The 24230-nt window shown below is 49.1% G+C and overlaps 1 protein-coding gene across 1 annotated transcript in view; it reads right to left on the reverse strand.

Moving 5' to 3' along the window:
* Positions 1–1067: 1067 nt before the first annotated feature.
* LOC100081497 (myosin-16) overlaps positions 1068–24230 on the reverse strand; it is a 59961-nt gene continuing 36798 nt past the window's right edge. The window contains exons 26-43 of the mRNA XM_001511831.4: positions 23832–23922; positions 23143–23199; positions 22499–22585; positions 20846–21091; positions 20108–20225; positions 19589–19716; positions 18458–18654; positions 17993–18125; positions 15742–15958; positions 14649–14785; positions 14051–14154; positions 11587–11779; positions 11167–11370; positions 10263–10388; positions 7317–7487; positions 5118–5318; positions 3138–3355; positions 1068–1466 (exon numbers count right to left, since the gene is read on the reverse strand). Of these exons, the coding sequence (XP_001511881.2) occupies positions 3155–3355; positions 5118–5318; positions 7317–7487; positions 10263–10388; positions 11167–11370; positions 11587–11779; positions 14051–14154; positions 14649–14785; positions 15742–15958; positions 17993–18125; positions 18458–18654; positions 19589–19716; positions 20108–20225; positions 20846–21091; positions 22499–22585; positions 23143–23199; positions 23832–23922 (2611 nt within the window). The 3' untranslated portion in view covers positions 1068–1466; positions 3138–3154. The remainder of the gene's footprint in view (positions 1467–3137; positions 3356–5117; positions 5319–7316; positions 7488–10262; positions 10389–11166; positions 11371–11586; positions 11780–14050; positions 14155–14648; positions 14786–15741; positions 15959–17992; positions 18126–18457; positions 18655–19588; positions 19717–20107; positions 20226–20845; positions 21092–22498; positions 22586–23142; positions 23200–23831; positions 23923–24230) is intronic.

A 24230-nucleotide genomic window follows, 5' to 3' on the forward strand; every position in this document is an offset into this window, starting at 1 on the left:
GATTAGAACCCATGACCTCTGATTCCCAAGCCTGGGCTCTTTCCACTGAGCCCTGCTGCTTCTCTCAATAAATACAATGCATTGATTGATTAGTAATAATAATTAATTATGGTATTTGTTAAGCGCTTAGTATGTGCCAAACACTGTTCTAAGCACTGGGGTAGATACAAGGTAACCAAGTTGTCCCACTTGGGGCTCACACTTTTGGTCCCCGTTTTGCAGAGGAGGTAACTGAGGACCAGAGAAGTGAAGTGACTTGCCCGCAGTCACGCAGCTGACAAGTGGCAGAGGCGGCATTCGAACCCATGACCTCCGGCTCCCAAGCCCGGGCTCTTTCCACTGAGCCCCGCTGCTTCTCTCAATAAATACAATTCACTGATTGATTAATAATAATAATCATGGCATTTGTTAAGCACTTACTATGTGCCAAGCACTATCCTGAGCGCTGGGGTAGATGCAAGGTAATCGAATTGCCCGTGGGGCTCACACTTCTGAGGCCCAGGGAAGTGAAGTGACTTGCCCAAGGTCACCCAGCAGACAAGTGGCGGGGCCGGGATTAGAACCCACGTCCTCTGACTCCCAAGCCCGGGCTCTTGCCACTAAGCCGTAATTCCAGGAGTATGATTTCCTTATTTATGACATTATTTCTGGTCATCTCTAGTCCTGGTCAAGTTCCTTTAGAGGAATACTGTGTAGCAATGAAAAACCCTCCCTTCTGCCAGGGAATAAATACCCTGTCTCCATATCAGCGACAGCAGCTCACCCTTCAAGCCCCCCGCGTCTAGACAGCTCGACCGTCAGATCCTTGACGGTAGGGCTCCTCTCTCCCGTTCCTCTTGCACGTGTTCCGAAAGCCCCGTGCCACCTTTTTCACGCAGGAGGTTTCCCCGACACTGCTGATGCCGCCTCTGTGGCTTTTAGAATTTCTTTATGGAACCGAGGCTCGTGAGCCAGGACGCTGGGGACGGTAGAAGGACTGACCGTGCATTTCAGTTGAAGAACCGACTTCCGCTTTATAGCTCTCAAGAAATCAGACTTTTCAAAATAAAAGCAACATTTAGGCAAGGTCGTTTTGTCAGTGTTTCTTTTACTACGGCTTCATTCAGGCTAGGCACTAAAACTATGCGAGTGAGGAATTATTTACAGGAAACAGCCACGTTACACAGATACTTTACACATTCCGTCCTTGACGTGAACATGTAAATCTCAAGTAAAGAAACACTCATCTTGATCGATGACAAACATCTAGGTGTTGGATGGCGTCGGGAATCAGAGAAGCGACACGGATTTCAGGTCCCGACGAGCGAAGGGCATTTAAATTCCTAAACTCATTCATTCGGACACTCGTGTATTTTTCCATTTCTTCCCGCCCTCTCTCCCTGCCCTTCTGGATGGATTTAGTCCTCTATTTTCACCACTCTAGCATCATTTCTACAGTGAGCGTTCTCGACAGTATCTGTGTGATCCTGGAAGGAAAGAGAAATCGGATTTTTAACGTCTTGACCTCGACTCCGAGGTAACCCTTCAAGGAGACGGTGCGTGAGCCAGTCACTCAAAATACTGCCTCCCTCAACGTCTGCCTTCAAGTCACACTCGCTCACCGCATCGTATCGCGGGGAATCTACGGAGCGATTGTGGGCGTGGCTCATTTGTGCTTAAAATCTCCTCCGTCAAACCCCCAGACACGAAGAGCGGACTCACTGTGATTAAAGCGGACTCAGCTACGGCTGCCGGGTGGGAGCTGGATGCAAAATGCTACTTCTGATTAATCCCTGGGTCACAGTTCCTTCCCAAGAAACCCAAGTGCCTTTCGGTCACGTCTCACGTTTCGATCACGCGGACTGCTTCCTCCCGAGGACAGGCTCGTACGTATGAATTACGACGGAGCGAAGACAAAATCCCGCCATCCGGTTTCAGTTCGGTAAAGGAATTAAGGTCTAGGGAGTCTGCAAAGCGGTGCATGTGTTTGCCTCTATATTATTCGTTCATTCGATAGTATTTATTGAGCGCTTACTACGTGCAGAGCACTGTACTAAGCGCTTGGAATGGACAATTCGGCAACAGATAGAGGCAGTCCCCGCCCACTGACGGGCTCACGGCCTCCCTAGGGAGAGCCGAAATGTTTTAGGCTACTGACGTGTGGCAGGGTCAAATCTGGGACCTTCCTGGAGATCTTAGGGATGGTCTCGTGAGGCCATTTATGTGGCATTTTCTCCCAAACTAGTAAACTTCAGTTCTAATTAAACCCTTACCCCAACTAAGCAATGCTCATGTGGAAGGATTTCAATCATTCCATCTTAGTGTTATAATGTTGGTATTTGTTAAGCGCTTACTATGTGCAGAGCACCGTTCTAAGCGCTGGGGGAGATGCAGGGTCATCAGGTTGTCCCACGGGAGGCTGACAGTCTTCAACCCCATTTTACAGATGAGGTCACTGAGGCACAGAGAAGTGAAGCGACTTGCCCAGAGTCACCCGGCTGACGAGTGGCGGAGCCGGGATTCGAACCCATGAGGCCGTGAGGCTGGACGGCATTTGGATTTGCATTCTGGGGGAAGACTCTAAGCTCGTCATGGGCAGGGAACGTGTCCGCTAATTTTGCTGCGCTGTACTCTTCCAAGAGCTTAGTACAGTGCTCCATACATACTAAGCGCTCAATAAATACCATCGACCGATTCGGTGACATCCATTTGAGCTATATATATATCCGTGGGGTAGGCTCTCAAATGGAAGATTTCAAGCCTTGCCAAGACCGCCCATTTCCTCGGAGAGCTTGGGAATTCAGGTAATATTCACTCGTCCATTCAATAGTATTTATTGAGCGCTTACTATGCGCAGAGCACTGTACCAAGCGCTTGGAATGGACAGTGCGGCAACAGAGAGAGATGATCCCTGCCCAGTGCCGGGCTCACAGTCTAATCGGGCAGCTGTGGCCCCTGAAGATCTCTTCGGCCAGCCGGAGACTTTGATCTTCAGGCTCTCCGGGTGACTCCCAAACAGGTGGCTACCTTAGCGGTCCGCGATTCCCGAGCGATCAGAGCGGGAGGCGTATAATCAAAACAGAATAACTTAAGGAAACCCTCCCATTAGATCTCGTCATCCTTTCCGGATTGTCCAAAGGAAGCAAACCCTGACTTACTTGCTGCCGAAGGGCACTTATTCCTCAGAGATATTTTTGGAGGACCCGGTCTTGGACACTTGGATGATCTCCACAGCGGTGATTCCTTTGCTTGAGACGCGATGCCTGGAGCGCAGCTTATTCAGAGCGGATTCGGCCATGCCCGCTCGTTCCTCCGCATCGTCCAGCTCGTGCACGGTCTTCCTGTACCTGGCCATGCTCTGGTTAGCCTGTTCCTCCTGGAAGGGCACAGGGGAGAGCGGGTGAGAACAAACCTAAGCTTCGAAATGACACCCCGGAAGGCCGGGAGCCGGTGGGAGAGTCTGGTTCCGTGGCTCGCTTCAATTTCACGGCACCCGGATTTGCGGTGTCGGAAGCTTTAGCGATCGATCCGTCGGTGGTATTTATTGAGCGCTCACTCTGTGCGGAGCACTGTACTAAATGCTCGCAGTGCGCCGCACGAGGTGACCCCCGAGGCGGCAAAACTGTTGACCGCGTTTGGGATGGTTCTAGACGTTCGTTAACACGGGGGATTGTAAAGGTTCGTTTCTGTTTTTAAAACGTCCTCATCATCCCAACTCTGTCCCTTGTCGGCTGTGTGACTGTGGGCAAGTCACTTCACTCCTCTGTGCCTCAGTTCCCTCATCTGTAAAATGGGGATGAAGACTGGGAGCCTCACGTGGGACAACCTGATGACCCTGTATCTCCCCCAGCGCTTAGAACAGTGCTCTGCAAGTAGTAAGCGCTTAACAAATACCAACATTAGAGAAGCAGCGTGGCTCAGTGGAAAGAGCCCGGGCTTGGGAGTCAGAGGTCATGGGTTCGAATCCCAGCTCTGCCGCTTGCTAGCTGTGTGACTTTGGGCAAGTCACTTAACTTCTCTGTGCCTCAGATACCTCATCTGTAAAATGGGGGTTAAAACTGGGAGCCCCATGTGGGACAATCTGATCCCCCTGTATCCCCCCAGCACTTAGAACAGTGCTTTGCACAGAGTAAGCGCTTAACAAATACCACCATCATTATTATTAATAATCCAGGATTGTGTGTCGCCTATCCACTGGAATCTCTGACCTTTAGGCGTTTGATATCTGCCCCACCTTCATCCCCACAGCACAGCACCTATCGATAAATATTATACATTTTTTATTTGTATTAATGGCTGTCTCCCCCGAACCCCCGGCCAGGCTACAAGCTTGTCGAGGGCAGGGAAAGTGTCTACTGAGTCTGTTGTGCTGTACTCTCCCGAGTGCTTACGACAGTGCTCTGCAAAGAGTTAAGTGCTCAATAAGTACCACGGATGATGATGCCTTTCCTGTTGAATATCCCACGTGACAGTTCTACAGGTGGGAGCGTCAATTAGCGAGAAGGAGCGTGGCTCAGGGGCAAGAGCACGGGTTTGGGAGTCAGAGGACGTGGGTTCTAATCCCGGCTCCGCCACTGGTCTGCTCTGTGACCTTGGGCAAGTCACTTCACCTCTCTGGACCTCAGTTCCCTCATCTGTAAAATGGAGATGAAGACTGTGAGCCCCACGTGGGACAACCTGATCCCCTGGTACCTATCCCTGTGCTCAGAACAGCGCTTGGCACATCGCCTCGATTCTATTTAGTCGCCATTGTTCTTACGAGATGTTCTTCCCCTCGACTCTATTTATCGCCATCGTTCTCGTCCGTCCGTCTCCCCCGATTAGACCGTAAGCCCGTCAAACGGCAGGGACCGTCTCTATCTGTTGCCGACTTGTTCATCCCGAGCGCTTAGTACAGTGCTCTGCACATAGTAAGCGCTCAATAAATACTATTGAATGAATGAATGAACATAGTAAGTGCTTAACAAATAGCATAAAACTAATCATTAAAATTAGAGTCCCAAACATAGTACCCTCTGCCTGAATTCCTAGCCAACCTCCCGATTCTTAAGTCCGCCTCCTGGCTTCGCTGTTCAATCTTCTGCTTCTTCCAACCTTTTGGAAGAAAAGGGAGGAAAGGTAGCACGAGTTCTACTCACGGCTTCGTCAATTTGCCTCTTGTAGACTTTCAGCTTGTTCTGCAGCTTCTCCACCAGCTCTTGCATGCGTTGATTGGTCTTGTGATCCTCATCCGTTTGGAAGACCAGTTCTTTGAGACGGCGTTCATTTTTCCGCAGGACTTTGACCGTCTCTACGTGCCGTTTCTGCTCCGCATCCAGTTCGGTTTCCACTTCCTTGATCTAAAAGGGGGAGAGGGGGAACGACAGAGCGGAGTAAGAACGAAGAAGAAGAGTTTCAGTGTCAAAGCACCTAATGGTCCTGGAAAGGACCTGACTGAGGCCGAAGTTGAACGTCCTACCCGATACTTTGGCGGAAGGAGCGAGTCAGGAGATTGGATGGGAACCAGGTAGATTCCAACTCTTCAGTTTGAGCGTGGGGGTGAGGTTGGGGTAGATAGACCTGTGATGGGGTTCTAGTGGGAATGAATCTAACAGACAGAACTCTGAGGGGGGCATCTAAGATGGCAGAGCTCCCGGGGGTGACAGCAAGATCCTCAGGGCTCAATGCAGGTTCAACAGCCTTGGAGCCCAGCGGAGGCAAGCGAACAGAAACACCTAAAGAACGCCTTTACCGGCTGAGTCTCGTCATCTGTCCAGCTCGGGTTTCCGTCTCTGACGGTGACAACAGGCTGAGTGGAGGAACTCGGTGACGACAGCCTGCCTTTACAGCTATCCTGTTAGCGGTGAACCGTCTATCACGTCGACATTTTCCTCTAATAATCCACTATGAGCTGCTCGTCCCTGCTCTTATCCCTTTTGAGCAACTAAAGCGGCCTGGTCTAGTGGGAGGAGCACAGGCCTGGGAAGACCTGGGTTCTCATCCAGCTCCACCACATATCCGCTGCGGGACCTTGGGTGAGCCGCTTAACTTTTCTGTGCATCTGTAAAATGGGAGCTAATGGGAGCCCCACGTGGGACGGGGACTGTGTCCAACCTGATTACCTTCTATCTGCCCCAGCGCTTAGAACAGCGACCGGCATGTAGTAACCGCTCAAAAGATAGCATTAAAAAAATACTGATATTTTAAGCCTTTACAACTTTCTGGGGGTAACAAAGTCAATCTTCTGTCCACCTGCCGTGTTAAAATCGTCAGCCCCCAGAGGGCCAGGGATTGTGTCTCATTCCCACCTTTCCCAGTGCTCAGTGCAGGGCTCTGCACACAGTCAGTGCTTAATAAATACTATTATTACTATGTCCTTTTGTTTGCTTTGACTATCGCTTTTAGCGACAGGGAACACGTCTACCAAATCTGTTGTTTTGTACTCTCCTGCGTGCTCAGCACAATGCTCTGCACACAGAAGGCGTTCAATAGGTAATCATTGATTGATTGAACAATCCCGATGTTATGGTCCTTCTTGCAGCAGCGATTCCACGTTCAGCCCCTAAACTCCCTACCTCGCCACCCCCATCGGGCCCCTTGGCCAAGCCCGGGAGACCCAGCGGGCTCTGCCAGCTCTGGAGTAGGGCAGAGGTAACTCGGACCCTGCCGGACTCGAACTGGGCTGGGGAATAGGTTCACCCCCGGGGCTCCCGTCGTGTCCCGAGCCCAGGCTAGGACTGCTCGGTCTACTGGGTTGGGGGCAACCGGGAAGTGGAACCACCATCTTGGCAGCTTCTCCTTCAGTCGGTCCCCATCCAGTTGTAAGCGGCAAGGAGGGTGATCTTTGGCTTTCTGCCCTCCCCGCAAAATCCGTCTGGGCAAAGTTAATGGGTCCGTTCCCACGGTGCCAGTCCCCCAGAGGCAATGGCTCGCCTCCCTCCCGTGGAGTTGGCGATCCCGGACTCAACGCTGAGAAACGCCGCCCGGAGACGACAGTAGGCCTGTGCGTTAGGAGGCCCGAGGGAGAAAGACTCCACTGGAGGCCTGATTCAAAGCTTCCGAATGGATGCGATGCCCATCTATAGTGAGCTGAGGACGTGATCATTACTAATAGCTTGTTGTGGACAGAGGGCCCCTTGACGAAAAAAACCAGAACAGCTGTTGCAACGTCATGGCTTGCCTCACGTCGGCATTATCATTTCATTCATCTCTAAAAGAACGGCACTCTTTATGCTAAGCGCTCTGGAACCCCCCCCCCAGACGTTTTTCTCTCTCACAGTCCATTTATCATCAGAACGGGGTGCCGTTCGAATGGCTGTGCTGGGAGAAGTTCGGCAGACCCCGGAGATTGGCCTTACCCGCGCCTCCAGCTTCATTATTGTACGCTTTCCTCCTTTCAGGGCCAGTTGCTCGGCCTCTTCCATCTTGGCCTGAAGGTCCTTGATGGTGATCTCATAGTTTTTCTTGATCTTCTCCAGGTGCATGCAGTGATCCTGCTCCTGCCGCAATTCTTCAGCCATGCGGGACGCCTAAGGGAGGAGACGGGGAAGTTACAGTTGGTCAAAAGGGGAACGTTCCTCCCGGGCCCTCGTGGACAGCCACACTTTTCGGTTTCCCAGGAGCCCCGCTCTCGGTCCGGTAGAAAGATCACGGCTCTGTGAACGAGGGGACCTGGGGGGTCCATGAGGTGGGCGGACGCAGCAGGAATCTGGAAAAATAGCTGGCTGACGTAGGTCGTGAAAACTGCAGTGGCAACCAAGATAACCGCCCGTCAGGAGGTGGCTCTATGGCGCGGCACTGACAAAACGTTGTGGTCACTTTGGCCAAAAACGGTCCTGCACGTGAAAAAGCCTCCACATGCACACCGGCCTCAGAGTCAGAAAGTCCCGACTCCGCCACCTGTCTGCCGTGGGATCTCGGATAAGTCGCTTCGCTTCTCTGCACCTCAGTTAGCTCATCTATAAAATGGGGATTGAGAGCCCCGCAAGGGACAGGCTGTGTCCAACCCCATTTGTTTCCACCCCAGGGCTCAGTTCAGGGTCTGGACATGCATGCACTCATTCATTCCTTCACTCGTATTTCCAGAGTGCTACTGTGTGCAGAGCACTGTACTAAGCACTTGAGAGAGTAAAATACAACTAAGCGCTGGGGTGGATATAGCAAATCGGGTTGGACACGGTCCCTGTCCCACGTGAGGCTCACAGTCTCAATCCCCACCTTGCAGGCGAGGTGACTGAGGCAGGGAGAAGTGAAGTGACCTGCCCAAGGTCACGCAGCAGACAAGTGGTGGGGCTGGAATTAGAACCCATGACCTTCTGACCTTCAGGCGCGTGCTCTATCCACTATACTGTGCTCCGTAAGCACTTCAGAAATAGCATAAAAACAACAGCAAGAAAAACAAATAAAACCCAGAGAGATTTCCCCCCAAATCGGGTGACTTTGGGTGGGAATAGAATGAGCCGCTGAAATGCAGCCAACCCACCCTAAAAGCAGCAACCCCACTCATCAAAACTCTTGGACCCAAGAAACTATCTAAATTCCCATTTAAGAGGGATCTTAGGCCACTTCAATCAAGGGAAGAGTCCAGACAAGGGAAAATTCGATTTCTAGATTTTATAATCTTTTCCATCTAATACTGGAATCGTTTTGTTTCCCAATTCTTAGCCCGCCCATTATTTCTTGCATGCTGAATCTGGAAGCGAATCTAAGCTTGTTTCAAACTTCAGGAATTTAGGAGAGTAAAGCTTATACGTAACCCTCAGCAGTCAGGGGCCGGGGGGGGGGGGGGGGACACCTCAAACCTCTAAGCAGTGAGTAGCAGCACTTCTGAAAAATCAGTCGTATTTATCGACAGCTTGCCGCGTGCAGAGCACCGTGCCAAACGCTTGGGAGAGTACGAAAGTAAGTGCTTAACACATACTGCTATTATTATTAGCCTGCCGCCCCCCCCCCCGCCTACTCGCTCGTGGCAGTCTCTGCCCCATTAGGGATAATAATAATAATACTAATTATGATGATTGTAGTATTTGTTACAGAGTTACAAAGCTTTGCACACAGTAAGTGCTCGATAAATACGAGTGAATGAACGAACGAATGCCAGGCATTATATTGGGAGCTGGGTTAGGTATGAGGTAATCGGATTTGACGCAGTCCCTGTCCCACATAGGGCTTGCAGTCTTCATCCCCATTTTCCAGATGAGAGACCGAATAAAAACTGGTAAAACGGACAAGGACGAGGGAGGGTTAGCGGTGCCGTGCTGTCATTATAAGAAGAATTATATTATTATTAGAGAAGCAGCGTGGCTCAGTGGAAAGAGCCCTGGCTCGGGAGTCAGAGTCATGGGCTCGAATCCCGGCTCCGCCCCTTGTCAGCTGCGTGACTGTGGGCAAGTCACTTCACTTCTCTGTGCCTCAGTAGACTCTGAGCCTCACGAGGGACAACCTGATGACCCTGCATCTACCCCAGCTCTTAGAACAGTGCTCTGCACGTAAGCGCTTAACAAATACCAACATCATTATTATTATTATAATCGATTTCTCGCCCAGGCCCTCAGTCCCGAGGCATCAGGGCTGAAGCTTATCTATCACTCACAGAGGGAGACCCCCACCCGCCATCATTCTACACAAGACCGAGTTCCGCACTGCAGAGCCCATATCTGGAGGCCTGTAGTTGGCATCTCCAGCTCTGCTGGAAGCCTCACCAGGATTAAAAGTTTCTCGCTTTTGAACTTTCTGGAATCGCAGAGTATGCAGAGAGTCAGATTCTTTACCAATTAGTATTTCGTTTCTCATCCCATCGCTTCTCTTTCTAGTTCCCCTTTGGCTCCCAAATTGGGATCCCCGGTTGTAGGTTTCAGCTGAGGACAACCGAACACGTGCGAATGCAAAGGGGGCTCAGGGTGCTCAGAGAAGAACTGCAGGCATCGTCATTTCACAGAGTCATGACTCAAGTGGTCTTGCTTGGCAGATACAGGAAGGTATTTACCGCCTGTGAACCGAAGACTGGCCTTCTCATTTGGGCAGCACAAAAGGGCGTTGGGTCTTTCAAGTAGAAAGGTTAAAAGAGGGAGAAAATGAGGTTAACGACGCAACCAACAACTCATTTTCTGAGAAGCTACGAGGGCAGCTGGACTACTTTCACCCCTTTTACTTTTATGGACTTATTTTCCGGGAAGGTGAGGTTCTAATAATTCAGCCGAAAGCAGCCGACCGATAAAGAGTGCTAGCGGGCTTACGCGAGTTGCCCCATTACTTCACGCACTTACGTCCGGCTCTTCCGGGTAGGTCGAAGGGGCAAAACTTACGTCAGCCATCGCTTTCTTGGCTCTCTCATCTGCTGTCCGGAACTCGCTGAGGAGCTCTTCGTGTTCGTTGGAGATGCGCTGGACATCAGATTCGAGCTTACGTTTGATCACCAGCAAGCTTTGGTTCTGAGGGAGGAGAGACAAGTCTGTGACAGGTGATCTGGAGGGGACTTCTTCATTGTCCGGGGAGAAGCGATCCATTTCCGTTAGACTCTGAGCCTTGCATCTGACCCCCCGGAAAGTGCACTGCTCTGGGAATGAGGAGGCCTCGGGTCTAAGTCCCGGTTCCACCCGTAGCTGGCTAACGTGAGAAGCAGCGTGGCCTACTGGAAAGACCACGGGCCTGGGAGTCAGAGGATCTGGGTTCTATTCCAGGATCCGCCACTTGTCTGCTGTGCGACCTTGGGCAAGTCACTTTACTTCTCCATGCCTCAGTTGCCTCATCTGTAAAACGGGGATTGAGACTGTGAACTCTACCTGGGACAGGGACTGTGTCCAACCTGAGTTGCTTGAATCCACCCCAGCGCTTAGTGCAGTGCTTGGCACATAGTAAGGGCTTAACAAATGCCTTATTGTTACTATTAATAATAATAACAACTTCTGCATGCCTCAGTTCCCTCATCTGAAAAATGGGGATTAAGACCGTGAGCCTCACGTGGGACGTGGACTCTATCCAACTTGATTAGCTTGTATTTACCCTAGGGCTTAGTAGAGTACCTGGAACATAACAAACACTTAACAAATACCATTTTTATAAAAAGTGGACAAACACCATCCACTCGGTCTTAGACTCGCAAGGACTACGCTCCTTATCTGAGGTTTTGGTAAGGGCCAGCTTATTAAAGTACCGGGCTTGACCTAGGCAAGCCAGCTGGCCATGAAGAAGTCGGCCCTTCATTCTTACCTGGATGTTGACCTCGTTGTGCCTCTCCGTGATCTCCACCACTTCTTGTTCCAAGAGCTTGCGAGACCGCTCGCTCCCCTCCAGAGCAGAGCGCACTTCTTCCAACTCGGTCTGCAGCAGGCTCAGCCGACGCTCTTGGAGGTTGTACTGCTCCCGGAGCTCTTCGTGTTGGCGGGCATCCTCGTCCATCTGGACCTGGAGATCCTGCAAGAGAAAGGGCGACGAGCGGAGTTGACAGACGACCGACCGGAGGAGTGCGAGACCCCGCTCGAAGCTCAGCAGGCTGAAGGCGGGGCTCTCCCTGACTCACCCTCCCAGAGGAAGTCTCCGTCGGGAGACCCTCGGACCCGGAGATAGCCACCCGCGTGCGGACCTCCTGCTTCTTCGGTTGCAGCTACCCCGCCCCTCTCTTCAGCTTGCCTTGATTTGCTGCTGCAGCCTTTTCAGCGTCTTGACCAGCTCGCTGTTGTTCTTGTTCGCGTGATCCAGTTGGATTTCCATTTCGTTCAAATCCGTCTCCATTTTCTTCTTGAGCCGGAGGGCTTCTGCACGTCCCTTAGCCTCGGCCTCCAGGCTGGTCTGCAAGGACTCGATTGCCCGTTGGTGGTTCTTCCTGCAGGGGCACGTGAAACCAGCTCGTCATACTCCGGGAATTTCTGGTTCAGTCGCATCCGTTTACATCCATTCTCATCAAGAGGCATTATTGGTTTTCTGCGGGCCACACTCACCACGTGTGAAATCAAGGAAACTTTGCACCAAGCATTTGGACATGGGCAGCTTTGTTTTCGCTCAGATTTTCTAGAGACCAATATTCATGTGCAAGTATGACCATACAAATATATATAAATAAAACAGTCCTAGAGGAAAAATCCAGACTTCCCCTGGATTATGTTCCTTTAATTCTCTCCATGTTTGTGAGAGTTTTTCCTTTTTAAAAAATATCATTCCCTTCTTTTTTGAAATTCCCCATGCACACCTAGGTGCCCCCCGAATAATTAATTAATAATAATTATTTTTATTACAGCACTTGCTAAGCACTTACTATGTGCCAAGAGCTGTTCTAAGCAATGGGGTAGATACAAGTTAATAATAATAATTATGGTATTTGTTAAGTGCTTACTTTATGCCAAGCACTGTTCTAAGCAACGGGGTAGATACAAAGTAATCAGGTTGCCCCACTTGGGGCTCACATTCTTCATCCCCATTTTACAGATGAGGTAACAGGCAAAAAGAAGTTAAGTGACTTGCCCAAGGTCACCCAGCAGACAAGTGGCGGAGCTGGGATTAGTACCCAGGTCCTTCTGATGCGCAGGTCCTTGCTCTATCCACTAAGCCACATTCTTGAGGAGTGGGGAGACATGGACCGAACTGTTTTTTAGAAACAAGATTCAGGCAGCAGAGTAAAGCACGGGCTGGAGTGGGGAGAGATGGGAGGCAGGGAGGTCAGGAAGGAGGCCGACACAGTGATCGAGGCGGGATAGGATAAGTGCTTGGATTACCTTCACATGCGTACTCAGATATGTGCGTAATCAAGCATGTATACACGCTCACACATTCATATATTCAGCTCGTCTAGACCGTAAGCTCACTGTGGGCAGGGAACAGATCTGCCAACTCTGTTGTATTGTACTCTCCCAAGCGCTTAGTACAGCACTGCGCACATAGTAAACGCTCAACACACATGCATTAAGGAGCTGTCTTGGGAGTGAGGGGACCGGGAGGGAGGCAGCACCCTAGAAGAGGGATTTCCTGATGTCGCAGTCCTGCCCTATCGACCAGTCGCTGAGACCCTATTGAGGGGATGGAAGAGTGAGGGAAAGAAGAGTGCCCACATGACTCTTCTTCATCCTTCTGTGCCAGGCACTGTAATAACGTTAGTATTTGTTAAGCACTTACTATGTGCAGAGCACTGTTCTAAGCGCTGGGGGAGATACAAGGTAATCAGGTTGTCCCACGTGAGGCTCACAGTTAATCCCCATTTTACAGATGAGGTCACTGAGGCACAGAAGAGTGAAGTGACTTGCCCACAGTCACACAGCTGACAGGTGGCAGAGCCGGGATTCCAACCCGTGACCTCTGACTCCAAAGCCCGTGCTCTTTCCACTGAGCCACACTGTTTCTCTGTACCAAGCACCTGGGTAGATACAAGCTAACCAGATTGGACACAGTCCCTGTCCCCCTTAGGGCTCACCGTCTTAATCCCCAATTTGCAGTTGAAGTAACTGCAGCCCAGAGAAGTTAAATGACTTGCCCAAGGTCACGCAGCTGACAAGTGGCAGAGCTGGGATTCGAATCCAGGTCCTTCAGACTCCCAGGCCCATAGTCTATCCACTAGGCCACACTGCTTCTTCTAAACCAGGTCCTCTGACTCCCAGGCTCTTCGCACTGGGCCATACTGCTTCTCTAGTTGCATTGAAGATCCCCATTACACACCAACATTAATCCCCCACAGTTTGAAGGAGTTATTCCACGCAACTAAGGATTTGGCAATTCTACAAGCATTACCCGTGAGACCAGATTTCCAATTCTTTGTCCTTCTAGAAAGGCCGTTCCAAAGTGATAAGTCTAGCTTTGAAACCGACTTGTCTTACGCAGTCATGCGTGCATGATAAAACTCAATAGAGAACCTTTAGAATGTGTCATCCTTCCCAGAAACATAACAATAACTCTTCTCGGTAAGCTAAAAACTAGAAATAAATTGAGAGAATTGCTGGAAAGTGAAAATTACCTTCCTAGGAATGCTTTGTTAAAATGAAATCGTCGGATTGCTGGAGTTGCTTGGAAAAGTGAGATATTTCCAGTGAGTAAGAGAATGCGGGGGTCTCCTCTGAGGGGTTTTAGATTTTCCACACAACCTCTCTTCCACATCCCACCCTCCCCATACCTTGTAGCCTCAAATTCCTCTTCCTTCTCATGGATTCTTCTATCTATGTCAGCTTTCACCTGAGCCAGCTCCAGTTGAATACGGATTACTTTGCTCTCTTCCACCTGCCAGAGACGTAAACTATCAGATCTCAGGAGTTAGGGAGGGAGGGAGACTCAAACCGGTCCCTGAGATACAGGCGAAGGGTGAGATAATCATAATAATAATGTTGGTATTTGTTAAGCGCTTACTATGTGCAGAGCACCGTTCTAAGCGCTGGGGTAGACACAGGGGAATCGGGTTGTCCCACGTGGGGCTCACAGTCTTAATCCCCATTTTACAGATGAGGTAACTGTGGCACAGAGAAGTGAAGTGACTTGCCCACAGACACACAGCTGACAAGTGGCAGAGCTGCCGTTAGGATGGATTAAGCGCTTACTGGGTGCGGAACGGTGTACTGAGCGCTGGGAAAGAATATCCAGGTAGAAATGAGCCCTGGTCTCTGGCTCTCAAAGGGCTCACAATCTAAAAATAAAAAGGGGAAGGGGAAAAGAGGGGATTCGTGACAGACACATGAGGGAAATTCCTTCGGTCACCGAACAGCTGTTTGGGTTACTACCTCCAGGGAAGATTCAGCTTCCTCTAGAGCCACCTGCAGTTCTTCCTTCTCAATCTCAAGCTTCTTCTTCAACTTCTGAAGCTCGTGCACACTCCGACCTCCCTCTCCCAGCTGATCGATTAGATCCTTAATCTCCTCTGAAGAAGGAAAGTTAACATATTAGCAATATTCCAGCAATACCGGACCGATACGCACGACGCCTATTCCTCAGCCTCGCATCAATCCCGGCTCTGCCACTTGTCAGCTGTGTGACTTTGGGCAAGTCGCTTAACTTCTCTGGGCCTCGGTTACCTCATCTGTAAGATGGGGGTGAAGACTGTGAGCCCCAAATGGGGCAATCTGCTTACCTTGTATCTACCCCGGTGCTCAGAACGGTGCTCGGCACATAGTAAGCGCTTAACAAATACCATCATTATTATTATTACTAACCATATCTCATTAATTCTCCAGATACCTGTTTACTAGGTAAGAGGGAGACAGACATTTGAATCCCATTTTATAAGGGAGGGAAGACGGTGACACAGGTACTGGAAGCATCATCCCCAAAGTCACGCAGAAGCCATGGATCTAAAACCCAGAATTTCCACTCTCGTGGGATGAAAGAATGTGAGACTCCCTTCTCCATATATTGAGTAACTCTCCCTGGGGGCGAGGAGGATGGAAGGAAGGAAGGAAGGAAGGAAGGCAGAAGGGGTAGGTGAAACTTAACCCTGGCCCCCAGACATGTATCATCATGGTGTAAACCACAGTCAGGAAGAGTAAGATGGCCTTGATTTGCCCCTTTCGGGAAATCCTGTTCTGTCATTCCCTGGGAGTCATATGGGATTTGTAACCTTGCAGACACGTTATTACTCATAATGACAATAATGCTGAAAGTGACTTTTTTCTGAGCCCTCTGGAATCCTCTGGGTGGGACTGAAACCTGATTACACTTGCTCATTTCACTGAGGGCAATGAAGGCTGGGAAATCCAGACCCCAAAAGTGATATTTCCAAAGTTGTTTGGTGACTCCGAAAGAGCTGAGCAAGAGATCCAGAGAGCTCATTGCCCCCCCACTGATAATTCCCGCCTTGGCTTTGCCACGATAGCTTGCCCTGGAGGGTCTTGTTCTCCTTCTTCACAGATTCCAGGTGCTCCAAGGACTCCTCGTAGGCGGTCTTGATCTTGAAGTTCTCCGTCATGTACATCCGGCACTCCTTCTGGGAACTGTCCACCTCCACCTGCAGTTCTTCGCACTTCTGCTGCCACTCAGCCAGCATCTTATCAAAGACCCGCTGTTTCTTGTCGAGGGCGGCAGCCGCTGCATTGGCCTGCAAGGACGGGATCCAAGTTGGACTCTAAGAGGGCCGACTTAGCGCTCCGCTTGTGTGGTCATCGTGCCAGCCACATCGCAACGAACTCAAACACCCTTTGGGTGCCAAGGCAAGAGACTGCACAGGGCAAATTGGGCAAAAAAGGATTAAAAAACAAGTCACGGATTGCCTGTTTCTTAATAGTTCCAACAGGAGCCGACCTGTTGGCCGGATACTCTGAGGATAATACAGATGGGGGAAATTTGACCTAGGATTATGTCCTCCTAAGAGCAGCTTGATTGGTTGGAGAATCTTCTTAATTAACTGATGTGCCCCTGGGATGCTGTTGCTCCTGCTTTCCTCTGACTCTTCTGCCAACTTGCCTGGACTCCAGGGCTTGCCCTGAGCCGCCCAGCAGAGCAGTTGGGTGTGGGGGGCTGGAGAGAGGCTGGGAAACCCCGAGATGCTCTCCGCCAGTAGCTGGCTAGACCTCAGGATTCTTGTTACGGAGACTAAAACAGCACTAGGAGAGCCATGCACTACTAGTTTGCAAAACGAAATCCCCCTCTACATTAGGCATGAAATTTTGCCCCGGGCAGATCTGGGGCAAAACCAGTTTTCTTCCAAAAAGCACACTTGTCTTGGGAAGCAGTGTGGCTTAGTGGAAAAAGACCGGGTTTGGGAGTCAGAGGCCATAGGTTCTAATCCTGGTTCCACCACTTCTGTGTGACTTTGGGCAAGTTGCTTAACTTCTCTGTGACTCAGGTACCTCATCTGTAAAATGGGGATTAAGATTGTGAGCCCCATGTGGGACAACCTGATTACCTTGTATCCACCTCAGCACTTAGAACAGTGCTTGGCACACAGTAAGCACTTAACAAATACCATTATTTTTATTGTTATTATTATTGTGCAGACTCAACCAAACTTTCTCTTTAGATCAGGAATATTTTTCTTCCTGAGGCAAAGTGCTAAATTATCTACAATAACATTAATTCCCCAATATATGGTACATGTGTATGTATATATACACATATATCTCTTTCTTATCCTAATACAAAGTGGGTAGGAGGATGCTCGTTCAAAGGGTCAGAGTTGATCTCTTCTGGTGTTTGGTTCGCATTTTGGTTTAATCCACCACCTAATCCCCTAGGCTAATTTTTTTTTTGGCTTTGTTGTTATTCTAGGTAAAATATTAGATTTACTTGTGCTTTATTTACTTCACCACACAGAACAAAAAGTGTCTTTGTATGTGAATTTTTAGAGTATTTCCTCTAAGATATTTTGAAGGCTTTTGACCAGCTCCCTCTATATTAAATACACCAAGTTCTCCTAAAATGGGAAGGTAGCATTATTACAAAACCTTACGTTAAGAAAAATTAGGGCTATAACACCTATTCTTACACTACACACATATGCACAAGCAGTTTCCTTGATCACGTTGCATGAAGAAGTGACCCCTAATTTTTTAATCCAACTTTAGCCGAAGCGTATATTGAAAACAAGCGTTATGGCGGAACTAACTGTGCATTAGAACAATTCTTCCCCTCACTGAATAGGCAGAGATTCATGTGATGTACGTTTGGTAGTGTCAAGGGAGGTTTGTTAGCAGTACATTCTTTGATTTGGCAGAGAGCCAACTCGTTACCTTTAGCATAGTAAAAACAGAATAATCAGTGTGCTGATTTTCAAGCTTTCAAAATATTAACAAGTCCTCTTGGGCAGGGATCACATCTACCTAATCTAATATTCTCTCCAAAATACTTAGTACGGTGCTTGGAACATGGTCAGAGCTGATTAACTGATTGATTCCCCAGCAGACAGGTGAGAAAACAGTGGGGTCATCTGAAGTAGCTAGTGGAGGAGCAGACTCCAGGACTACCAACTGCAAATCCTTCGCTCTCCTCACTAGGACCGCACATGATATTCCACACATTCCTACATCGGTTGTACTAAGCATTTGGGAGAGTACAACGACCTCTGTCCCACCGAACACCATGGTGGTGGCCTCATCCTCGGTCATGCCAGTCTTACAATTTTCAAAATCCTAACCTTCTCCAGGTCAATAGTTAGGTCCTCTACTTCTGCCTGAAGTCTCTGTTTGTTTTTCTCTAGAGTCGCAGCACGGGCCTGGGCTGCTTCTGCGGTCTCTTCTGCCTCCTGGAGCCTTGCAGCCAATTTCCTCCTGTGGGCAGAAAATCAGAGATGGTGAAGGGAACCAAAGGGGCCAGACCACTGGTGGGTGCCTAACTCTCTCCTCCTGGCAGGAGCTTCGGTCCTCCAGGTGGAGCACAGCTTCGGTCCTCCATGTGGAGCACAGTTTTTCTGTAACCAATCTGACTGTCCCATGTGCTTAGAACAGCGCCCTGCACACAGTAAGCGCTTAATAAATACGGTTGAACTAAATGAATTAACATTAGCCATCTTAAAAACTGAACCACATGAAAGACTGTCCACCGTCCCCTTCCCGCCATTACTCTTTCTCCCCCCGTTGCCATTACAGAGAAAGAAGCTTACTTGGTCTCTTCCAGCTCCTCGGTTCTTTGAATGGCGTCAGTCTCGTACTTGGTCCTCCAGGTGGTCACCTCAGTATTGAGCTTGGAGACCAGGCGCTGCAGCTCAGACTTGCCCGCTTGTTCCTCCTCCAGTTGCTCCTTGATGAGGTCCAGATCGTGCTTGGTGTTGGCCAGGCTCACGACAGCGGCACTGCGGGACTGTAAGCAAGCAACAGACGGTAACGGCACTTACGTCCACATCTCTAATTTATTATATTAACGCCTGTCTCCCCTTCTAGACCGTAAGCTCGTTGTGGGCAGGGAATGTGTCTGTTTATTGTCACAGTGTACTCTCCCAAGCACTTCGTACAGTGCTTTGCACACAGTAAGCGCTCAGGAAGTACGACAATGAATGAGTGGATGAATTTTTCTCTCCTGGGCTTTCCCCTCGTGGTTCTAATGCTTTAGTCATGACCTTACTGAGTGTTTTTAGTACCAACAACAGTGAGTTGGTCAGAGCCATTGTAGTTCCAGTCTAGTTTTGAGCTCTGTGTCTTCTGGTCATTTTATTCTTCCACACCACTCTATCCCAAATATTAAGGGTGGTAAGAAAATCATCTGGCCACCTCTGGAGGACATGATATCCTTGAAAGTCTAACACCTTTAGAGGACAGTTGGCTACTCCCACTCTTCTGGGGAGTGCCAGGAGCTGGTATTCTCCCACTGAAGCACCCTAACTCTGTGTGCCCTTCTCTTCCCCGGCTCCACCTCCAACCTTTTTGGGCCTGCACGCCCAGTGCAGAACAGTTCCTGACTTCAGCATAAACAAACCCTGGGAATCCCATCATGTGTTTATGCTCCCTCTTGTGTAGGGGAGGAGAACCGAGCTCTATGGATTGAGGAATTCAGCCGAAACCTCGTAAGGAGGCCCGTGCCTCCAGGATATAAAATGCCAAATTGTTCTCTCCAAAAAAATGTCTATTCCCTTGGGGTGCTCTGGGGTTAGGAGAGGTATTTATCGGCATCCTCTAAACTTGGCCCGAGTGATTCTTTTTTTCCTTGAAAGGACCCAATTAGAACCAAAGGCTTTTTCATTCTAAGTTTTTTAGCACGGAGAGATCTGACACCTACTTCCTCCCATCGGTTTTCAAACCTTAGACTCTTCATCCAGCTGCCTCTTGAACTCATCAACTTGAGAGGTCAGGGAAGTCTTCATCCGGATGATCTGATTAAGCCGGCTCTGGGATTCTTCATGCTCCCGACTCAGCTCCCCATTCTCAGCTGAGCAGAAAGAGCAGAGGGAGAGGCAGATGAAATATCCCGGGCGGTTTGAACAACCAGGATCCAAAAATAAATGTCAGAAATGTGCCGTCGGAGCCAAAGGAGTAGATGAAATACCATTAATCAGAGAATAATAATAGACCCAAGTGTAAGCATAAATAAGATTCTGTATGGCTGTTTCACTTTTCAGTGGACGTTCTCAAGACATTTCAGAGCTGAAGAAATAGCTTTGCCCCCAGTTTAGAGATAAGCATTGGAAGTGATGTTTCCAAGGCCTGAGAATACTTGAGAAAAAGGTCCAGGGGCCTTGCCTCTTTGTCTCCCAGTCCGATCGCTTGCTCTTTACTATGTGCCACGCCCTAGGAGGCTCCCATGAGAGAAATGTGTTTACCTTGGAGCCTGGTCCTAATGGCATTAATTTCTGCTTGGTTCCGTTCCAGTTCAGCCACTTTAGCATTAGCCTCAGACAAACTGTCTTCCAGCTTGCGGACATGAGCCTCAGCATTCACCTGCAGAAAAACAGTGAATGTGAGAGTTAAGAAGATGAAGCCCCCATTCAGAAGAATGATTTCCTTTGGCATTTTATGCTGGAAAGAGAGCAGTTCGGGCTTGGAATTTGATCTTTCCACTGGTCTAAGCCTTGTCTCCCATGATCTGAGAGTTCAGGGTCAAGAATCCAAAAGCACAGAGGGACTGGGAAAGTGAAAGAGTTTTGGCAAAATTCCAACCTAAAGGAAGGTTACCTGTACCCCTCAGAATGTGCCACGGCAGGGACCGCTAGGCATATTCCTTCTCTCCCTATGGAATGCTCTCTCAATCCTGACCAAGAGCACAAGAGGTTTTCTTGTCATTGGCTACTTTCACCTCCTCCAGACCTCGTGATCATCCCATACCCATCTGGTCAAGGAAAGCAAGCATTTTTGGATACCACGGATGTCTATGGCTTCCGGTTAGTTAAATTTCTCAACCTAAAGGACTTGAGGCCAGCAAGAACACATTTTTGAGCCTCAAGAAGATTCCAACACCTCCAAATTGAGGCCGTTTGGAATTTGACATCTAAACCCCCAAGGTTCTGGAAATAGAAACAGAAGGCTGAGCCTCGACTCCTCTTCTTCCTCCTTCTCCTCACCTTAGATTTCTGTACTGTCTCCATGCTGGCACTGAGGTCATCGATCTCGGCCTTCATGACTTGCTTGTCCTTCTCCAACTTGGACTTGACCCTCTGGAGATTCTCCACGTGTTCCGATAGCTCAGCCATGGAATCCGTGTGCTTTTTGCGTAGGGTAGAGGCCGTGGCCTCGCTCTGCAGGGCTGCCTCTTCCAACTCCCGCCTCAGCTTCAGCAGTTCGGCTTCTCGCTTGCGGTTCTGTTCGATCTGGCCATTTGAGAAGAAGGAGGGATAAGTAAGCAAAATCTACTGGGACCTGAAAGTCTCATTTGCTGGCCCATTTGTCGGCCAGTTTTTGTCTTCTCGTTTTGCACTGATAAAGAGTGGCCCATTTAAATTGCAATTTCTTAGCTTTTCAGTGGGTCATCCTACAGAATATGATAATATTTTAAGCTTAGGCAACACTTCCCTATGAGGACCATAAAGCACTGCCCTCCTCATTTCACAAGGAGTAGGAAAATCAATCAGTCAGTGGTATCCACTGACTGCTTACCGGGTGCAGAGCACCATACTAAGCACTTGGGAGAATACAACAGAATTGGTAGACACAATCCACGGCCACGAGGAACTCACAGACTAGAGGGGAGGGGTTTTAAGTAGGGCTTTGAAGATGGGGTGAAGCAAGGAGGATATTATCCCCATTTCACAGGTGGTACAACTGAGGCACACAGAAAGGGGAAGGTGAGCACTTTCCATAGGCCACACAGTAAGTCAGATGGTAGACCCGGGAATATATTCAGGTTTCCTGAATCCCAGGTAAGAGTTCTAGTCTCTTGGCAGTTAGGTGAAAAGTACAAGTGGGATTGTTCTAAAACCAAAGACAGAATTCTAGAATAAAGCAGGAATCGGAGCATTAATGTGTGAGGCCTTATCCACCCTGACCTCCCAGCTCCCTTCCTCTTAGCTGTGAGAGAGGGACTGTGACTGATCTGAATGTCCTGTATCTACCTCAGCACAGTATTTTCCAGCTAGTAAGCTTTTCATAAATACCATAATGAATTGGCCCTTTTCCCTGGATAAATTCCTTAAGAGAAGGGACAGTAACTTCTATGAAATGACAACCACGCTCTGGGTGGTTCAATCATATTTACTAACAAAGCGGAAGACTAGTAAAGCAGTCAACTCTCCATTATTCACGCTAACGGAAGAGAGCAGTGACGCAGGCAATTCAAAACGACCAATACTCTACATTAAGGAAGGGGGTTGGTCACTAGCTGGGCAGAGAACAGACAGTTCCAGAAGTTGTTTAGACCCAGCAGGGGAGGTGACATTTAGGGGAGCCTAGAGAAATCACTGTTGCAGATGACAGATGCTGCAATATATACGGACAAGGCGAAGGCAAGCGAATAGTCACTGACCTCTGAAAATCTCATAGCTAAAATCGAGAGTTGATGCAGCCGCATTCTGGTCCCCCCCCTCCCCTTTTCCTCTCCCCGCCCTTTTCATACCCTGTGCTCATCGACCGACTCCACCCGAGACGCTTTGCCTGCTCAAGCCCCCGGGGCAGTCAAAAAGCAAAGGTTGATCTCTGTCCCTCTCTAAATCCGTCAATGGTTTGTCATCCTAGAGGCAGGGGAGGAAGGAAGAACACTCCCACTTCATGACACAAATTACCTGCGCAGATGTGGCACCTCCAGCCTCTTCCAGCCTGTCACTGAGGTCTTCAAGATCCCGGGACAGGTCGCTACGTTGTTTCTCTACCTAGAGGGGAATATGAGGAGAGAGTCTCACCAACCAAGCCTCCCTCTTCAGGAGACCCAGCGATGACTCTTTTAACTTCTGGAGAAATACTTTAAAAAGTTCTGGAGAGTCCTCGGCATATACGAATGCACTACTCTGTTCTCTGCTGGACTAATTTCTGAAAATCCCAGCTGAGTGGGTGAGCTGGTTAGGATGCATGGTACAGCTGGAAGTGTCTACAGTCCTTACATTTTGGGGGTCTAACCAGATCAGTGGTAATCGATCCCTTCTCCTCTCCATCCCTCCCAGATTCACTCTATTTAATGTGTTTTATCTAAAACCAGCCAAATCCATTCCTAGAGAATCCTTGAGCTGGGAAGGGTCACCTCAAGTCATCCGGTCCAATCCCTTGCCTCCAAGCTGGCAAACGCCTACACCTTTCTAGTTGCTATCTGGGGAATAGGTTCCGGCGCTGTACTCTCGCAGAGAGCATAATGGAATGTTGCGATTTTCATTTGGAGCCTTTGGTAAAGAAGGTTTTCTTTGGCTGGCTCATTACCCCAGGTGCGGGTGTTTACCTTTGCTCGCATAGCACGTTCAGCTTCCAATTCTTCTTCAAGCTCTTCGATACGGGCCTGTCACACACACACACAAGAAAATCATCTCCAACCCATTGACAGTGGTGCATATCTAATTCAGCCAAACAAAGGAAAAGGATGAAGGGGAGTTGGAGATGTGACAATTGTAGAAGATGAATATGAAGTGGGCTTCAGAGAAGCTGCAGGCTCGAACAGGGAGCCAGACGTTCCCTGCCAGCAGTTTAACGCTTTCTTGAACTTCAGTGAACCCCAGGCATGGGGGCTCAGTTGCGGGGAATGCTTCAGGCTTGCCAGCTTTTGCCATTAATGTGGCACTTGGATGGCTGCCCAGAGAAACCCGAAAGTTGCGAGAGATAAGCAGATGAACAGAACTGAGAAGCAGCGCGGTGTAAGTGAATAAAGCCCGGGCCTGGGAGTCAGAAGCTCGTGAGTTCTAACCCTGGCTCCATCGCGTGTCTGCTGTGTGACTTTGGACAAATCACTTCTCTGTGCCTCAGTTACCTCATCTGGAAAATGGGGCTTGGGACTGGGTCCAACCCGATTTGCTTGTATCCACCTCAGCGCTTAGCACAGTGCTTGGCACAAAGTAAGTGCTTAACAAATACCGTTATTATTATTATTACTAATAGTAATAAAAGTGGATGAGGGCTCCTTGTTTCCCTTCCTACCTGGTGTTCCTTTAGCTTTCTTTGCAGTGTGGAATTCAAGGATTGCTCATCTTCATATTTTGAGTTGACAGAATTTATTTCCATGTCTCTCCTGTGAGAAAAAATAAATAAATCACGAACTGGAGAGATTTCACCCCTTGAGAGAAATACCCAGAAATAGAACAGGAGCAAAAAGGGGTCCCGGAAAGATGTTAAACAGAGGAATCTCAGGCCGGCAGAGGGGCCTGCAGGATTCTCTAGAAAGTTCCCTAATCCTGCTCATTAGGGAACTTCTAGGAAAATACCTCTTTGCTCTTTCAACCGATCTAACCCTAGATTGGCCCCACTACAGCAGGAGCCATTTCCTCAAAGAAAAAGACCCCTACGTCCTTGGTGGTAACTAATTGACCTGAGTCACTT

Source organism: Ornithorhynchus anatinus, chromosome 2 (genome assembly GCF_004115215.2).
Source record: "Ornithorhynchus anatinus isolate Pmale09 chromosome 2, mOrnAna1.pri.v4, whole genome shotgun sequence".
Classification (NCBI taxonomy): Eukaryota; Metazoa; Chordata; class Mammalia; order Monotremata; family Ornithorhynchidae; genus Ornithorhynchus; species Ornithorhynchus anatinus.